This window comes from Pristiophorus japonicus, chromosome 6 (assembly GCF_044704955.1).
Source record: "Pristiophorus japonicus isolate sPriJap1 chromosome 6, sPriJap1.hap1, whole genome shotgun sequence".
Taxonomy (NCBI): domain Eukaryota; kingdom Metazoa; phylum Chordata; class Chondrichthyes; family Pristiophoridae; genus Pristiophorus; species Pristiophorus japonicus.
In genome coordinates this window covers 105,146,127-105,161,610 of record NC_091982.1, presented here as the reverse complement: position 1 = coordinate 105,161,610, position 15,484 = coordinate 105,146,127, and the positions used below count along the sequence as shown (strand labels likewise).

General features: G+C 46.2%; 1 protein-coding gene across 1 annotated transcript in view; it reads left to right on the top strand.

The window, feature by feature from the left end:
* LOC139265749 (connector enhancer of kinase suppressor of ras 2) overlaps positions 1 to 15,484 on the top strand; it is a 1,063,014-nt gene that overhangs the window by 337,395 nt on the left and 710,135 nt on the right. Inside the window, exon 3 of the mRNA XM_070883099.1 lies at positions 11,635 to 11,837. Within this exon, the coding sequence (XP_070739200.1) occupies positions 11,635 to 11,837 (203 nt within the window). The remainder of the gene's footprint in view (positions 1 to 11,634; positions 11,838 to 15,484) is intronic.

The window sequence follows — 15,484 nt, the reverse complement described above, 5'->3', positions numbered from 1 at the left end:
CGTCTCATAAACATGAAGTAGGTGGAGAAATCTTAATGCTTCTCAAAGCAGGAGAGGAAAGACCAAGCTGGAATCAGCATGCATGAAGCTGATGGGTCAAATGTTTTTTTTTCTCACTCTAGATTTAATGTTCTTACATCACTGGTTCCATTCAAGGCTCAGAAGGAGTTTCCAGCCAACTTGCCATCTCTTGGCTGTGAAAAGATATTGAGAAAAAAGTGAACTTCTCCAGGTTAAGGATTAAAAATCAAAACAAAAACAAGACAAATATAATTAATATTTTAGAATATATGCGATCTATTCATTAATGAATGGGAATGGATGAAATAAAGAAGGAACATTTGATGACAGTTGAGTGAGATAACTGAGCAGTGATATTCTATCTCATCAGTGGTCCTGTCCATATCATCTGTCATGATTACTCCAATTTGTATCAAACAAAATGACTTTATCGCGACATACACACAAAAATAACAGGTTAACTGCACAGTGCAACCCATTATAACAAACTGAAAGTAGCCTGAACAATCCAAGTGATTAGTGCAAGATTTGGATCACAGATCACACACACATTACCCAAAGGGTCTTGGGAGTTGTAAGGCATTTTATTAACAAAGTAACTATTTGTACTAACTGCTTTCTGCCCATGCACCTCCCGACTCCGCCCCCTCCAGCGAAATTTGTATGATTTTCTGCGCATGTGTCCTCCCGATGCCCGAAACCGGAACCGGAAGTGGGGCCCTGAACACGTTTATTCCCAAGCTGCCGAGCCTCCAACCGGGCCCCGAGCCACCCGCAGCACCGCCAGCCGGGCCTCTGAGATCTTACAGTATTTTGTCTCAAACATTGTGCGTAACTGTGGAAAGGAAGCTTGAATTGTAAGAGTTTGTTTGAAAGTATAGTAGTCTAGAAAATTTCATATTTTAGAAAAAGCTGGAAAACAGAACAGTACACCTTTCAGCATGTTGAAAATAGAACCCTTTATCAGATCTCCAAAACAATTTTGATGAAAGATCCACACACAAAATCAATGTTAATAGACCGGGGAGAGAGAGAGAGAGAGAGAGACAAGGGCACTGACATCTGCCCGGGGTGCCCCTTAAAGGGGAGGCCATGTGCGCACTGGGCTGCCATTTTATTTTGTCGGCTGACTCTTTGGTGGCGGCCGTCGCCTCGACTGAGCTGCCGTCATGCAGCCTGTCACTCCCTTTTGGGTGCCGGGCTGTAGGCCCAGTTGAGCACACCCAGTGAAGGGGAGGGGTGTTGTTGCGCACCAGTGCTGCGCAGAGCTTCCGCTTAGTGACCTTTTCAGTGCGGTGCTGAACTGAGTGCCGTGCTGACGTCCCGGGAGCACCCCTCCAATGAGGTGGAGCGCCTGAGACAAGGCTCCGCCTCGTTTGAGGGGCACAAAGCCCAATTTCATGCCGGGGACAGGACTTGCGGCCCAGGCGGTAAAAGTCATGGGCCCGGAAGGTTACTGCCCCCAAATGGGGTGCGGGGCAATTTCGGCCCCAGCTTGTTTATCTTTAAGGCTCCTTGCTAAATCCCTTATAGCCATAGCTAGACCTTGAAGGCCTGTTTTTCTGTCTTAACCTTAGCTCCCTGTGTCTACTGAGCTGGCACAAGTACTTCTTTTATAAAATCATTATTTATTTTATAATTCGCAATTTCTTCGGATTCAGGACATCTTACTTTAGGCCTGTTTTAGCAGGCTGCACTTTCTGTAGAGTTAAGCAAAGCAACTTAATACCCATTAGATCTTGCTACTGATGGACAGGCAGATTAGTTTTTAAAGAAACTTCACATCACAATGTGGAGCTGTGAATACTTTGGATTTTCTGGAGATGGGGCGAGAGGGGAGGGGGAGTGGGGGAGGGGGGGGTGGACGTGGGTCACTGAGGAAACAGTCAATCCTCAACCCCGGTTCTAAATTTACACTAATTGGTGAATTTTCCCAAACTACATTTCCAGGAGGAGTGGGGGGGAGAGGAGGTGGCAACAGCAGAGAAACGACATCACAAGGAATTACACATGTTTAAAGTGAGGACTTCAGTGTACATTCTGTGGTAATCTGTTACTCTGTATTCTTTTTACAGGTAGCTGTGGCTTTAGCTGTCCAAACCCTGAGCTCTGGACTTTCCTTCCTGAACTTCTCCATCTCTCCACCTATCTCTCCTCCTTTAAGAAATGCCTTAAAACCTAGTTATTTCACCAGGCTTTTGGTCATCTGTGCTGATGTCTCTTATTTGGCTCTATGTCAATTTTTTGTGATTACATTCCTATAAAGCATCCTGGGACTATAGAGATGCTCTCTAAATGCAACCTCTTGTGGTTGTTAGTGATTTTTCAAACAAAAAGAGAGAGCGACAGACAGGAATCAGTTAGAGTCATCCATCGTTCTCACCATCATGGTATCACAGGCAAGTAACAGAATAATATGCCTTTGCCATGTGATGACATCTTGTGCTTGCAAACAGACCTGAAAATGTAGTCAGAAATATTGTTATGAAGAGAATACCCCAATTTGGAGCAATTTCTTACTGTAGCAGGTTCTTGAAGCACGGAAAGCTTTGCAAAAGGAAGTCTTTTAAAAGAAAACTGGATAAATATTTGAAACAGAGGAAGGAAGACAGGGCTTTGGGTAGAGACCGGAGCTGTGGGATTAGTTTTGGATTGCTCCAGTAAAGAGTCTCCATAGACATGATGGGCCAGATAGCCGGTTCTTTCTGTGCTGAAATCTTCTCAGTTTTAAACACTCATTTGACCAGAAAATGTTGGTAAGTACAATTATATTAGACGTAGTTAACTTCAATATAAATTAGAATAAAACAACCTTTTCAGGCCAGAAATTACTGTTGGCAATTAATGGCTGAACGTTTAATATCTCACAGTATGTTCCTCTCTCTAATGTCTTTAATGGAGGTGTGAACCCATTTAAAATAAACAGTTTGATGCTTCATTAATATGAATGTGTTAAGTGACTACATGCCTAAATTTCTAGCCCTTAGGTTTCAATTCCCTGATGTTGCTGGATTCTGAATTTTGAACTTGCTCCCACATCACAACTGAATTTTCCAGTAACTGTGCACGTTGTGGTTGCAGAGTATTCTACAGTCTTGGTTTGTCGGGCTGTGGCAGTGCTGTGATCTTTTCAGCAAGTCAAATGGATGGGATATAACATCACATTAGAATAGCGCACGCAGCAATTGTGATTGTTTGCTAGCCCAACTAACTGGAAACACAAGCGCGTATTAGAGGGCTATTTTGATGCTGTCAAAGTAAAATAGTCTTGTGTGTTTGAGGCATTAGATTTTATTATATTAGTACAGTGTTAGGCAGTCCCTCATGTCAAGGATGACCTACTTAGACACCACAAAAGGATGAGTTCACAGGTGTTTCAAAGAGCGGCCTGACATTCCAGGTTCCGAACTACATCTTGAAGGGTGGAAGATGCCTGTGCGTGAATTCTTTTAACAGGAAGTGGCCATTGCATACCAGCCATCACACGGGCTTGGCAGAGCAAGGTCTTGGTCCAGTGGCAAGCGTTAACCAAGACGACTGGAGACTAAGTTCTGTTGCACGGACCTAGTGCACACACATACGCCTACTGTCCTTGGAATTCATAGGTCACAGTGTGGGCTGGCCTGTGCAGCGCCTTCCCTGGGCCCCGACCATGCTGTTATACGCTGGGCCACTCCTGAGCCTCTGCCTTGTTGCTGGGCTCCATGACTCTGACCTCGCCGCTCCTAGGCCATGACCCCGCCGCTCCTCGACTTCGACCTTGCCTGCAATCTCGTCGCTCCTCGACTCAAACCTCGCTGCTCCTGGGCCACAACCCCGCTGATCCATGACTCCGACTCACCTCCAACCTCGCAGCTCCTCGACTCTGACCTTGCTGTTCCTCGACCACTACACCGCCACTCTTCGCCTGCAACCTCGTCGCTCCTCGCCTCCAACCTCACCACTCCTCAACTCTAGCCTCCCTGTCCTGAGCCACGACACCGCCACTCCTCAACTTCGACCTCACCACTCCTCAACTCTAGCCTCCCTGTCCTGAGCCACGACACCGCCACTCCTCAACTTCGACCTCACCACTCCTCAACTCTAGCCTCCCTGTCCTGGGCCACGACCTCGCCACTCCTTGACCTCGACCTCACCGCTCCTCGACTCCAGCCTCCCGGTCCTGGGCCATGACCCCGCCGATCCTCAACTTCGACCTCGCCTCAAACCTCGCCGCTCCTCAACTCCAACCTCGCTACTCCTGGGCCACGACCCCGCCGATCTTCAACTCCAACCTCGCCTGCAACCTCGCCGCTCCTGGGTCCCGAAATCTCACCTCTCCTGGGCCCGGAACACGCCGCTCCTTGATCCCGATCATGCCGCTCCCGGGCCCCGAACTTTTGCCGCTCCTCTGCTGCTCCCCGCCTCTCCTCCTGCACCTGGGCCACAATCCTGACGATGGTCCCACCCACGCTCCAATCAGTGACCTGGATTTTGTTGACGTCAATCCAGTTACCCTCCTTGAATCCGTCGCCCTCCTGGAACGGCTTGTGCTGCTTCCTGAAGGGGCTAGCTCCAGCTCCCGACGGCGATGGTGTTCTCTCACAGGTCGGGGGGGTGCCGATAATAAGATAATAACTTATCCTATTAGCAGCCATTCTTAATACTCTAATTTTAAAAAATGGGCTAAAGATTACCACAGTCTAAACTCCTGTTTTGCAAGGATAAAGTTATCTGTTCCAGCCAGGCACTGCATCATTTATACTATATAAAAACAGAAAATGCTGGAAATCTCAGCAGGTCAGGCAGCATCTGTGGAGAGAAACAGAGTTAACGTTTCAGGTCTGTGACCCTTTATCAGAACGGAAAAAGTTGGTGCTATAAAAGATTCTGAAGCAAATGCAGGAGCAATGAAAGGGGGAGGGGAGGAAAGAACAAAAGGGAAGGTCTGTGATAGGGTGGAAGGCAGGAGTGATTACGAGACAAAAGGATGATGGGGAAAAATGAGATGGTAATGGAACAAATTAAGAAAAGATGAGTCTAGATGGCGTGTGAATGGCGTAACCACCACCAGCTGCCATGGGAAAGAGAAAAAAAACTGCAGTTTGTAAAAAAAAAGGGAAAAAAATATGGGCAGCAGTTATGGTCTGAAATTGTTGAACTTGATGTTGAGTCCAGAAGGCTGTAAAGTGCCTAAACGAAAGATGAGGTGCTTTCCTCGAGCTTCATTGGAACAGTGTAGGAGGCCGAGAATAGAGAGATCGGAGTGGGAGTGGAGCGGACAATTAAAGTGACAGGCGACCAGAAGCTCAGGGTCACGCTTACAGTCTGAACGAAGATGTTCTGCAAAACGGTCACCGAATCTGCATTTGGTCTCCCCAATGTAGAGGAGATTACATCGTGAGCAGCGAATACAGTATACTAAATTGAAAGAAGTACAAGTAAATAGCTGTTTCACCTGGAAGGAGTGTTTGGGACCCTGGAAAGTGGGAAGGGAGGAAACATAGGAACATAGAAACATAGAAAATAGGTGCAGGAGTAGGCCATTCGGCCCTTCGAGCGTGCACCGCCATTCAATAAGATTATGGCTGATCATTCCCTCAGTACCCCTTTCCTGCTTTCTCTCCATACCCCTTGATCCCCTTAGCCGTAAGGGCCATATCTAACTCCCTCTTGAATATGTCCAATGAACTGGCATCAACAACTTTCTGCAGCAGGGAATTCCATAGGTTAACAACTCTCTTGAGTGAAGAAGTTTCTCCTCATCTTAGTCCTAAATGGCCTACCCCTTATCCTAAGACGATGTCCCCTGGTTCTGGACTTCCCCATGTCCAGTCCCATCAGAATCTTATACGTTTCTATGAGATCCCCTCTCATCCTTCTAAACTCCAGTGAATAAAGGCCCAGTCGATCCAGTCTCTCCTTATATGTCAGTCCCGCCAACCCGGAAATCACTCTGGTGAACCTTCACTGCACTCCCTCAATAGCAAGAAGGTCCTTCCTCAGATTAGGAGTCCAAAACTGAACACAATATTCCAGGTGAGGCCTCACCAAGGCTCTGTACAACCGCAGTAAGACCTCCCTGCTCCTGTACTCAAATCCCCTAGCTATGAAGGCCAACATACCATTTGCCTTCTTCACCGCCTGCTGTACCTGCATGCTCACTTTCAGTGACTGATGAACCATGACACCCAGGTCTCATTGCACCTCCCCTTTTCCTAATCTGCCGCATCCAGATAATATGCTGCCTTTGTGTTTTTGCCCCCAAAATGGATAACCTCACATTTATCCACATTATACTGCATCTGCCATGCATTTGCCCACTCACCTAACCTGTCCAGGTCACCCTGCAGCCTCTTAGCGTCCTCTTCACAGCTCAAACCGCCACCCAGTTTAGTGTCATCCCCAAATTTATTACACTCAATTCCTTCATCTAAATTGTTAATGTATATTGTAAAGAGCTGAGGTCCCAGCACTGAGCCCTGCTGCACCCCACTAGTCACTGCCCGCCATTCTGAAAAGGACCCGTTTATTCCGACTCTCTGCTTCCTGTCTGCCAACCAGTTCTCTATCCACGTCAGTACATTACCCCCAATACCATGCGCTTTGATTTTGCACACTAATCTCTTGTGCGGAACCTTGTCAAAAGCCTTTTGAAAGTCCAAATACACCACATCCACTGGTTCTCCCTTGTCCACTCGACTAGTTACATCCTCAAAAAATTCCAGAAGATTCGTCAAGCATGATTTCCCTTTCATAAATCCATGCTGACTTGGTCCAATCCTGCCACTGCTTTCCAAATGCGCTGCTATTTCATCCTTAATGATTAATTCCAACATTTTCCCCACTACTGATGTCAGGCTAACCGGTCAATAATTACCCGTTTTCTCTCTCCCTCCTTTTTTAAAAAGTGGTGTTACATTAGCTACCCTCCAGTCCATAGGAACTGATCCAGAGTCGATAGACTGTTGGAAAATGATCACCAATGCATCCACTATTTCTAGGGCTACTTCCTTAAGTACTCTGTGATGCAGACTATCTGGCCCCGGGGATTTATCGGCCTTCAATCCCATCAATTTCCCTAACACAATTTCCCGCCTAATAAGGATATCCTTCAGTTCCTCCTTCTCACTAGACCCACTGTCCCCTAGTACATTCAGAAGTAAAAGGGCAGGTGTTGCATTTCCTGCGCTTGCACGGGAAGTTGCTGTGGGAAGGGGAGGGGGTTAGTGGGGTGATTGAGAAGTGGACCAGGGTGTTGTGTAAGGAGCAGTCCCTTCGGAATGCCGAGAGGGGAGGGGAGGAGAGATGTGATTGGTGGTGGGATCACACTGGAGGTGGCGGAAATGCCGGAGGATGATCTGTTGGAGGCTGGTGGGATGAAAGGTAAGGACAAGGGGAGCCCTGTTGTGGCTCTGGGAGGGAGGGGAAGGGGTGAGAGCAGAAGTGCGGGAAATAGAATGGACATAGTCCAGGGCCAAGTTAACCACCGTGGCGGAGGGGAATCCTTGGTTGAAGAAAAAGAAAGACATACCAGAGGCACTAGTATGGAAGGTGACGATGTCAGAACAGATGCGATGGAGACGAAGAAACTGGGAGAATGGAATGGAGTCCTTACAGGAAGCGGGTTTGGAGGAAGTGTAGTTCAGGCAGCTGGGGGTGTCAGTGGGCTTATAATGAATGTTTGTCAACAGCCTATCCCCAGAAAGGGAGACAGAGAAGTTGAGGAAGAGAAGGGAAGAGTCAGAGATGGACCATGTGAAGGTGAGGGAAGGCTGGAAATTGGAGGCAAAGTGAATGAAATTTTCTAGTTCAGGACGAGAGCAGGAAATGGCACTGATACAGTCGTCAATGTACCGGAAAATGAGGTGAGGGAGGGGACCCGAGTAGGACTGGAACAAAGAATGTTCCATGTATCCCACAAAAAGGCAGGCATAGCTTGGATCCATGCGGGTTCCCATAGCAACAGCTTTAATTTGGAGTAAGTGAGTGGAGTCAAAGGAGAAGTTGTTCAATGTGAGAACAAATTCAGCCAGGCCGAGGAGGGCGGTGGTGGATAGGGACTGGTTGGGCCTCTGCTCGAGAATGAAGCGGAGTGCCCTCAGACCATCCTGGTGGGACATCGAAGTGTAGAGGGATTTAACGAGAAAAAATAGAGTCGAAATAGGAAGAAGAAAGTTCTGTGGGGCAAGAACAAGCTGAAATGATGAGAATACCGGGGCAGCCCTGTTTGTGGATCTTGGGAAGGAGGTAGAAGCGGGCTGTGCTGTGTTCGCGAACTATGAGGTTGGTGACTGTGGAGGGTAGATCTCCAGAAGAGATGAGGTCAGTGACGGTCTGGGAAATTATGGCTTGATGTTCAGTAGTCAGGTCATGGTCGAGGGGAAGGTAGGAGGAGATATCAGAGAGTTAAATTTCAGACCCTGCAAGGTAGAGGTCAGTTCGCCAAACAACAACAGCACCACCCTTGTCAGCAGGTTTAATGACAATGTTGGAGTTGGATCTGAGAGAGTGAAGTGCTGCAAGTTCAGAGGGAGGTTGGTTGGAGTGAGTGAAAGGAGCAGAGAAATTGAGACGGCCGATGTCCCGTTAGCAGTTCACAATAAAAAGATCTAGAGAGGGTAAGAGGCCAGAGGGAGGGGTCCAGGTAGAGCGAGAATTCTGAAAATGCGAGAAAGGGTCAGTTATGCGGGGGGGATAGACTACTGGCTGAAAAAGTGGGCATAGAGGCGAAGGCGCGGGAAAAAAGCTCAGCTTAGTGCCGAGCTCGAAATTCATTGACGTGTAGGCGTAAGGCGATGAACCTCAGACCTTTGCTGAGGACTGTTCGCTTGGGGTCAGAGAGGGGAAGATCAGAAGGGATAGTGAAATCACGGCAGGGGGTGACATTTGAAGAAGGGATGGGATTGGAGGGAAGTGAAAGGGAAGAAGGTTCCAGAGGGGCGTTGATGCCCAAGAGTTGTTGAGGCTTACGATCCTTGACACCTGAAAGGAAGGAAAAAATGTTTTTGTTAAAGCGCCGGATGAGGCGAAGGATGAACTGGAACTGCAGACCAGGACAGCTCTGTGATAAAGTGAGTCAGTGCTGCTGAAGAGAGAGGTGAAAAGCGTTGAGCGTGGATCTTAGGATGCGGCAAGAGCAGTGGTTCGAGGAACTCTGAATATCTCTGAGATATCTGTAATCCTGGGTGGATCCGAAACATATGGATTAAGTCAAAGATGGAGACAGTTGCTGAGGAAATAGATGTAGCTGTGAAAGCGAGTTTTGGCAGATACTTGATCAAACACGAGAAGGGTAACAGAAAGCAATGAAGATGAATAATTTATACTGCTAAACTCCAACTAAAATTCCCCACGCTAGGAGAGAACTGTGCTATTAGCTTCTTGCAGGCAAGCCTAGGGCTTTATTCTAGATGTTAAAATGTAAAACACAGATTTTTACTCAGAACATGCTTCGAGAGTGGAGCCAGCGAGGCGAGGCATTTGCAGCTTGCCATTGTGAGGCCTGGGCCATTTTAACTTCCAGGCCTTATTGAAATTGACCAGGCCCGTCACCTGCCCGAAGCTAGCATCAATGTCACGTTAGCAGGTGGGAATTGGGCAAGCTCAGCAGGAGGTCACAGCTGGGGACCCATAGCAACGGTACCTGGCAAGATAGGTGAAGAGGGTCCCCCGTGATTGCTGGAGTGGTGCTTGGAGGACAACTCCTGTTCCTTCTCGCCCTGAAAGAAACCATAAAAAAAAATGTTTACCTTCTTGGCCCTCTCCTCGGCCTACTGATCCTCGGTGCGGGTTTCCTTGGTGACACTTGAACCAGACATCATCCCGACTGCTTTACCTTAGAGTCAAGTTGTAACACAGCTCCGAAAACTGAGTGGTTGCAATGCTAAAGTTGCAGTGTAAATGTGTAAATGCACCCAAAGATAAGACTACGTGACATTCACCTGAGGATGTGCATGGAATGCAGGTTCGGTCAATCACAGCTTTTAAAAGTCATTTTGAAAGGTATGATTTGTGAAATAAGGGATCACATTGGAATACTGGCCTTTGGGAAACTGTAAAATCATTAGTGGAAATGCACACCAAGTTAAAAAAATAGCATACAAAAACAAAATACTGCAGATGCTGGAATCTGAAATAAAAACAGAGAATGTTGGAAATCTCAATGGGTCAGGCAGCATCTGGAAATCTTAACGTTTCAGGTCGATGACTCTTCATCAGAACTGCCGAATGTTCGAAAAGAGCACATTCTTAAGCAGTGAAAGGGGGATTGGAAGAAAGAACAAAAGGGAAGGTCTGTGATAGGATGGAAGTTAAAAGACAAAGGGGATGATGGGCCGAATTGAAATGGTAATGGTAGAGGTTAGAAAAAGGTTAATCTCGATAGGGTGTGAATGGCATAGTAATGACTAGCTGCCATTATAGACAAAGAGAAAAAAAAAGGAAGAGAAAGAAGAAAATAAACACAAGATGGGGGGGGGGGGGAGGGAAAGGGAGCCAAAGATGGCCAGAGGTTATGCTCTGAAATTGTTGAACTTGATGTTGAGTCCAGAAGGCTATAAAGTGCTTGAACGAAAGATCGAGGGACAGCACCTCATCTTTCGTTTAGGCACTTTACAGCCTTCTGGACTCAACAGCGAGTTCAACAATTTCAGAGCATAACCTCTGGCCATCTTTGGCTCCCTTTCCCTCCCTCCCATCTTATGTTTTTTTTTCTCTTTATCTATAATGGCAGCTTGTCATTACTACACCATTCACACCCTATCCAGATTAACCTTTTTTTAACCTCTATCATTACCATTTCAACTCGGCCCATCATCCCTTTTGTCTCTCTAATCTCTCCTGCCTTCCACCCTATCACTGACCTTCCCTTTTGTTCTTTCTTCCCCTCCCCCTTTCAGTGCTTAAGAATGTGCTCTTTTCAAACATTTGACAGTTCTGACGAAACTTTAACTCTGTTTTTCTCTCCACAGATGCTGCCTGACCCACTGAGATTTCCAGCATTCTCTGTTTTTATATTATATAAAAGAATAGCATAATGTAGGTTTTTGAGAATTGAGCCAAAAGTAAAATGAATATTTACCCTTAGTAATATTAAAACTTGGTGGTACTACTCTCGCCTCTTTCAGAAGGTTGTGGGTTCAAGTCCTACTCCAGAGACTTGAGCATATCATCTAAGCTGACACTTCAGTGCAGTACTGAGGGAGTGATGCACTGTCAGCAGTGCTGTCTTTTGGATGTTAATCTGAGGTCCCATCTCCCCTTTCAAGTAGATCCCATGGCACTAGTTGAACAAGAGCAGTGGAGTTCGCCCCAGTATCCTGGCCAATATTTATCATTCAACCAACATTGCTAAAACAGATTATATGCCCATTATCTCAATGCTGTTTGTGGGACCTTGCTGTGTGCAAATTGGCTGCTGCATTTCCCTAGAATACAACAGTGACTTCACTTGAACACTTCATTGGCTGTACAGTGCTTTGGGATGTCCTGAGATTGTGAAAGGCACTTCTTAAATGCAAGTTCTCCCGTTCCTTCTTTCTTCCTTTCTAAACCTAACTCCCTTATGGAGTATAATTTATGGTAAACCATAAGGCACAGAAACTATTAATATGCATGTTTTTACTCTTACAGAATTACGGATTAGAGACCGAAAACCTCAGAACGCTTTCCCATAAACTGAATGCCTCAGCCAAAAACTTACAGAATTTTATAACAGGTAGACGGAGGAGTGGCCATTATGATGGCAGAGCCTCCAGAAGGTTGCCGAATGACTTCCTTACCTCGGTGGTTGACCTCATTGGTGCTGCAAAGAACTTATTGGCCTGGCTAGACAGGTACGCTGCTGATATTATTCTGCCTTAGCAATAACCATTGAATGTCTGTCCACCCTTTGGAATACTGAATCATTAAAACAAAAATGTAATTGCCCAATCTCCAACTCACTTTCCTCTCCAAAGTCCTTGAACGGGTTGTCACTTCTCAAGTCCATGTCCATCTTTCCCACAATTCCATGTTTGTATCGCTCCAATCAGGTTTCCGCCCCACCACAGTACTGAAACAGCCCTTATCAAAGTCACAAATTACATCCTATGTGACTGTGACCATGGTACACTATCCCTTCTCATGCTTTCTGACCTGTGTGCAGCCTTTGACATGGTTGACAACGCCATCCTCCTTCAATGCCTCTCCTCCGTCAACCAGCTGAGTGGGACTGCACTGCCTTGGTTCAATTTTTATCTATCCAGTCGTAGCCAGAGAATCTCTTTCCACTCCCGCACCATTATCTCTGAGGTCCCCCAACGATTTATCTTGAGTCTCTCCTATTTCTCTTCTACATGCTGCCCCTCAGCGACATCATCCGAAAACATAATGTCAGGTTCCATAAAACGCTGACAATACCCAGCTCTATCTCACCACAGACTCTCTTTACCCCTCCACTGGCTCTAATTTGTCACACTGCTTGTCCGATATCCAGTATTGGATGAACAGACATTTACTCCAACTTAATATTGGGAATAGTGAAACCTTTGTCTTCGGTCACCACCACAAAATCCATTCCCTAACCACCGACTCTATTCCTCTCCCTGGCATCTGTCTGAGGCGGAACCAGACCGTTTGCAACTTTGGTATCGTATTTGACACCGAGTTGAGCTTCCTACCACATATCTGCTCGATCACTAAGACCGCCCACTTTCACCAACGTACCATCGCCAGATGCCACCGCTGCCTCAGTCCATCTGCTGCGGAAACCCTCATCCATGCCTTTTTTTAATCTCTAGACTTGACTATTCCAATGCTCTCCTCGCTGGCCTCCCATGTTCCACCCTACATAAATTTGAGCTCATCCAAAACTCTGCTGCCTGTGTCCTAACTCGCACCAAGTCCCATTCACCCATCACCCCTGTGGTCCTGGTCTGGCAATGCCTCAATTTAAAAATTCCCATTCTTGTTTGAAGACCATACTATGATCTCACCCCTCTCTATCTCTGTAATCTCCACCAGCTTTACAAGCATTTGAGGTCTCTGCTCCTCCAATTCTGGCCTCTTGAGCATCCCCGATTATAATCGCTCCACCATTGACGGCCATGCTTTCAGCTGCCAAATCCCTAAACTCTGAAATTCCCTCCCTAATCCTCTCTGCCTCGCTATCTCTCTCTCCTCCTTTAAGACACTCCTTAAAACCTACCTCTTTGTCCAAGCTATTGGTCAGCTGTCCTACCATCTCCTTCTGTGGCTCGGTGTCAGATTTTGTTTCAAATGGGTTGGGATGTTTTGCTACATTGAGCTGCATAAGTGCAAGTTGTTGCCTAGTTAGACAACTAAGTTAAATTTGTAATAAAAACAGAAAATGCTGGAAATAATCAGCAGGTCAGGCAACATCTGTGGAGAGAGAAACCCAGTTAATGTTTCAGGTCAATGACCTTTCATCAGAACTGGAAAAAGTTAGAGATGTAACAGGATTTAAGCAAGTACAGAGGCAGGGGGATGGGGGAAAAACCAAAAGGGAAGGTTTGTGACAGGGTGGAAGGCAGGCGAGGGTTAAATGATAAAAGAGATGATGGTGCAAGACAAAAGGGGGTGGTAATGGGACAATAAAAGAAACAAAAGATGGGTCTAGAGGATAAAAGTAGAATCATAACCAATAACTGTTGTCTGAAAAACTGGGAGCAGAGGTTATGATCTGAAATTGTTGAACTCAGTGTTGAGTCTGGAAGGCTGTAAAGTGCCTAATGGAAACATGAGGTACTATTCCTCGATATTCTGTTGAGCTTAATTAAAACAGTGCAAGAGGCCAAGGACAGAGAGGTCAGAGTGGAAGTGGGGCAGAAAATTAAAATGACAAGTGACCGGTTGCTCAGGGTTATGGCTTGCGGACTGAACAGAGGTGTGCCGCAAAGCGTTCGCCTAATTTGCATTTCTTCTCCCCACTGTAGAGGAGACCATATTGTGAGCAGCGAATACAGTATACCATGTTGAAATAAATACAAATAAATGATTGTTTCACCTGGAAGGAGTGTTTGGGGCCCTGGACGGTGGGAGGGAGGAGGTAAATTTATGGTATCTCTGTCTATGATTGTCTAGTTGGACAACTAAAATATATTTGTGGTATCTCTGATTATGTCTAGTCTAGTTATACAACTTTTGGTGACATTTATGTTCCTCATGATAAGGAGAGTGTTTGAAAAGTTTCACATTGTTCATGAGGGGCAGAAATTCCAGTGTGTGCTATTTACCAAAGTCATTATCAAGTTGCTAACGCACCATCATTTATTTAAATGAGCCAATGACTTCATCACCAAGATGGTTTACTTCATTTTGATTGCCTATTTTCCGCTACTAAAATACTTCTCCCTATTTTTGCTAACTCTAGACTTCTCAAGACCACTCCTTTCTGGCTTCCCATCTTACACCCTCCATAAACTACACAATCTCCAAAACTTAGCTGCCTGTATCCTGTCCATCATTAATTTCCACTCAGCTATCTTGCCCATCCGTGCTGCCTGGCTCTGGCTTGTTCTCCCCAACACATTACATTTAAAATCCTTACCTTCATGTTCAAATCCCTTCTTGGCCTCTCCCCAACCTATCTCTGCAATCTCCTATAGGCATGCGGTCTTCCAACTCTACAATATTGTGCGTTGTCTCCTCTCCCCCTTCACCTCCCTGTTGGTGGCGGACTTCAGCGGACTTGGGCCAATTCCCTGGAACTCCCTCCCTAAATCCCATTGCCTCTGCAATTCTTTCCTCTTTTAAATATCTTTCCAAAACCATCTTTTTGAACAAACTTTCAGTCACTCCTCTTAATCTCTCTCTATGACTCAGCATCCTTTCCTTTACGGTATTTAAACTGTTGGGACATTTCCGATGTTGAAGGTGGTATATAAATGCAAGTTGTTGCTTATTTAGGTTACCCATCAAATTTCACATAGGGCCCTTCCAGTTAGGAGAGAAAGAAGACCTTCATTCAGCTAGTCTAAGCTGGGCTTGTATTCTATATATGAAAGATCAATGTAACAACCAACTATGCTGCCCATAGAATTTTACCGCGTGACAACTACAAGAGAAGTGCAGGGAACAGCACCAACCCTTGTACATGGCCTTCTTTGGCCTCACAAAGGTCTTTGACATTGTCAACCGTGAAGGACTATGGAGCGTCCTCTTCTGTTTTGGCTGCCCTCAAAAGTTTGTCACCATCCTCCGCCTGCTCCACGATGACATGCGGTAATCCTGACCAACGGATCCACCACAGACCAAATCCACGTCCAGACCGGGGTCAAGCAGGGCTGCGTCATTGCCCCAATGCTCTTCTCGATCTTCCTTGCTGCAATGCTCCATCTCACTCTAAACAAGTTCCCCGCTGGAGCGGAACTAAACTATAGTACCAATGGGAACCTGTTCACCCTCCATCATCTCCAGGCTACTTCCAAAGTCGTCCCATCCTCTGTCATCGAACTATAGTATGCGGACAATACATGTGTCT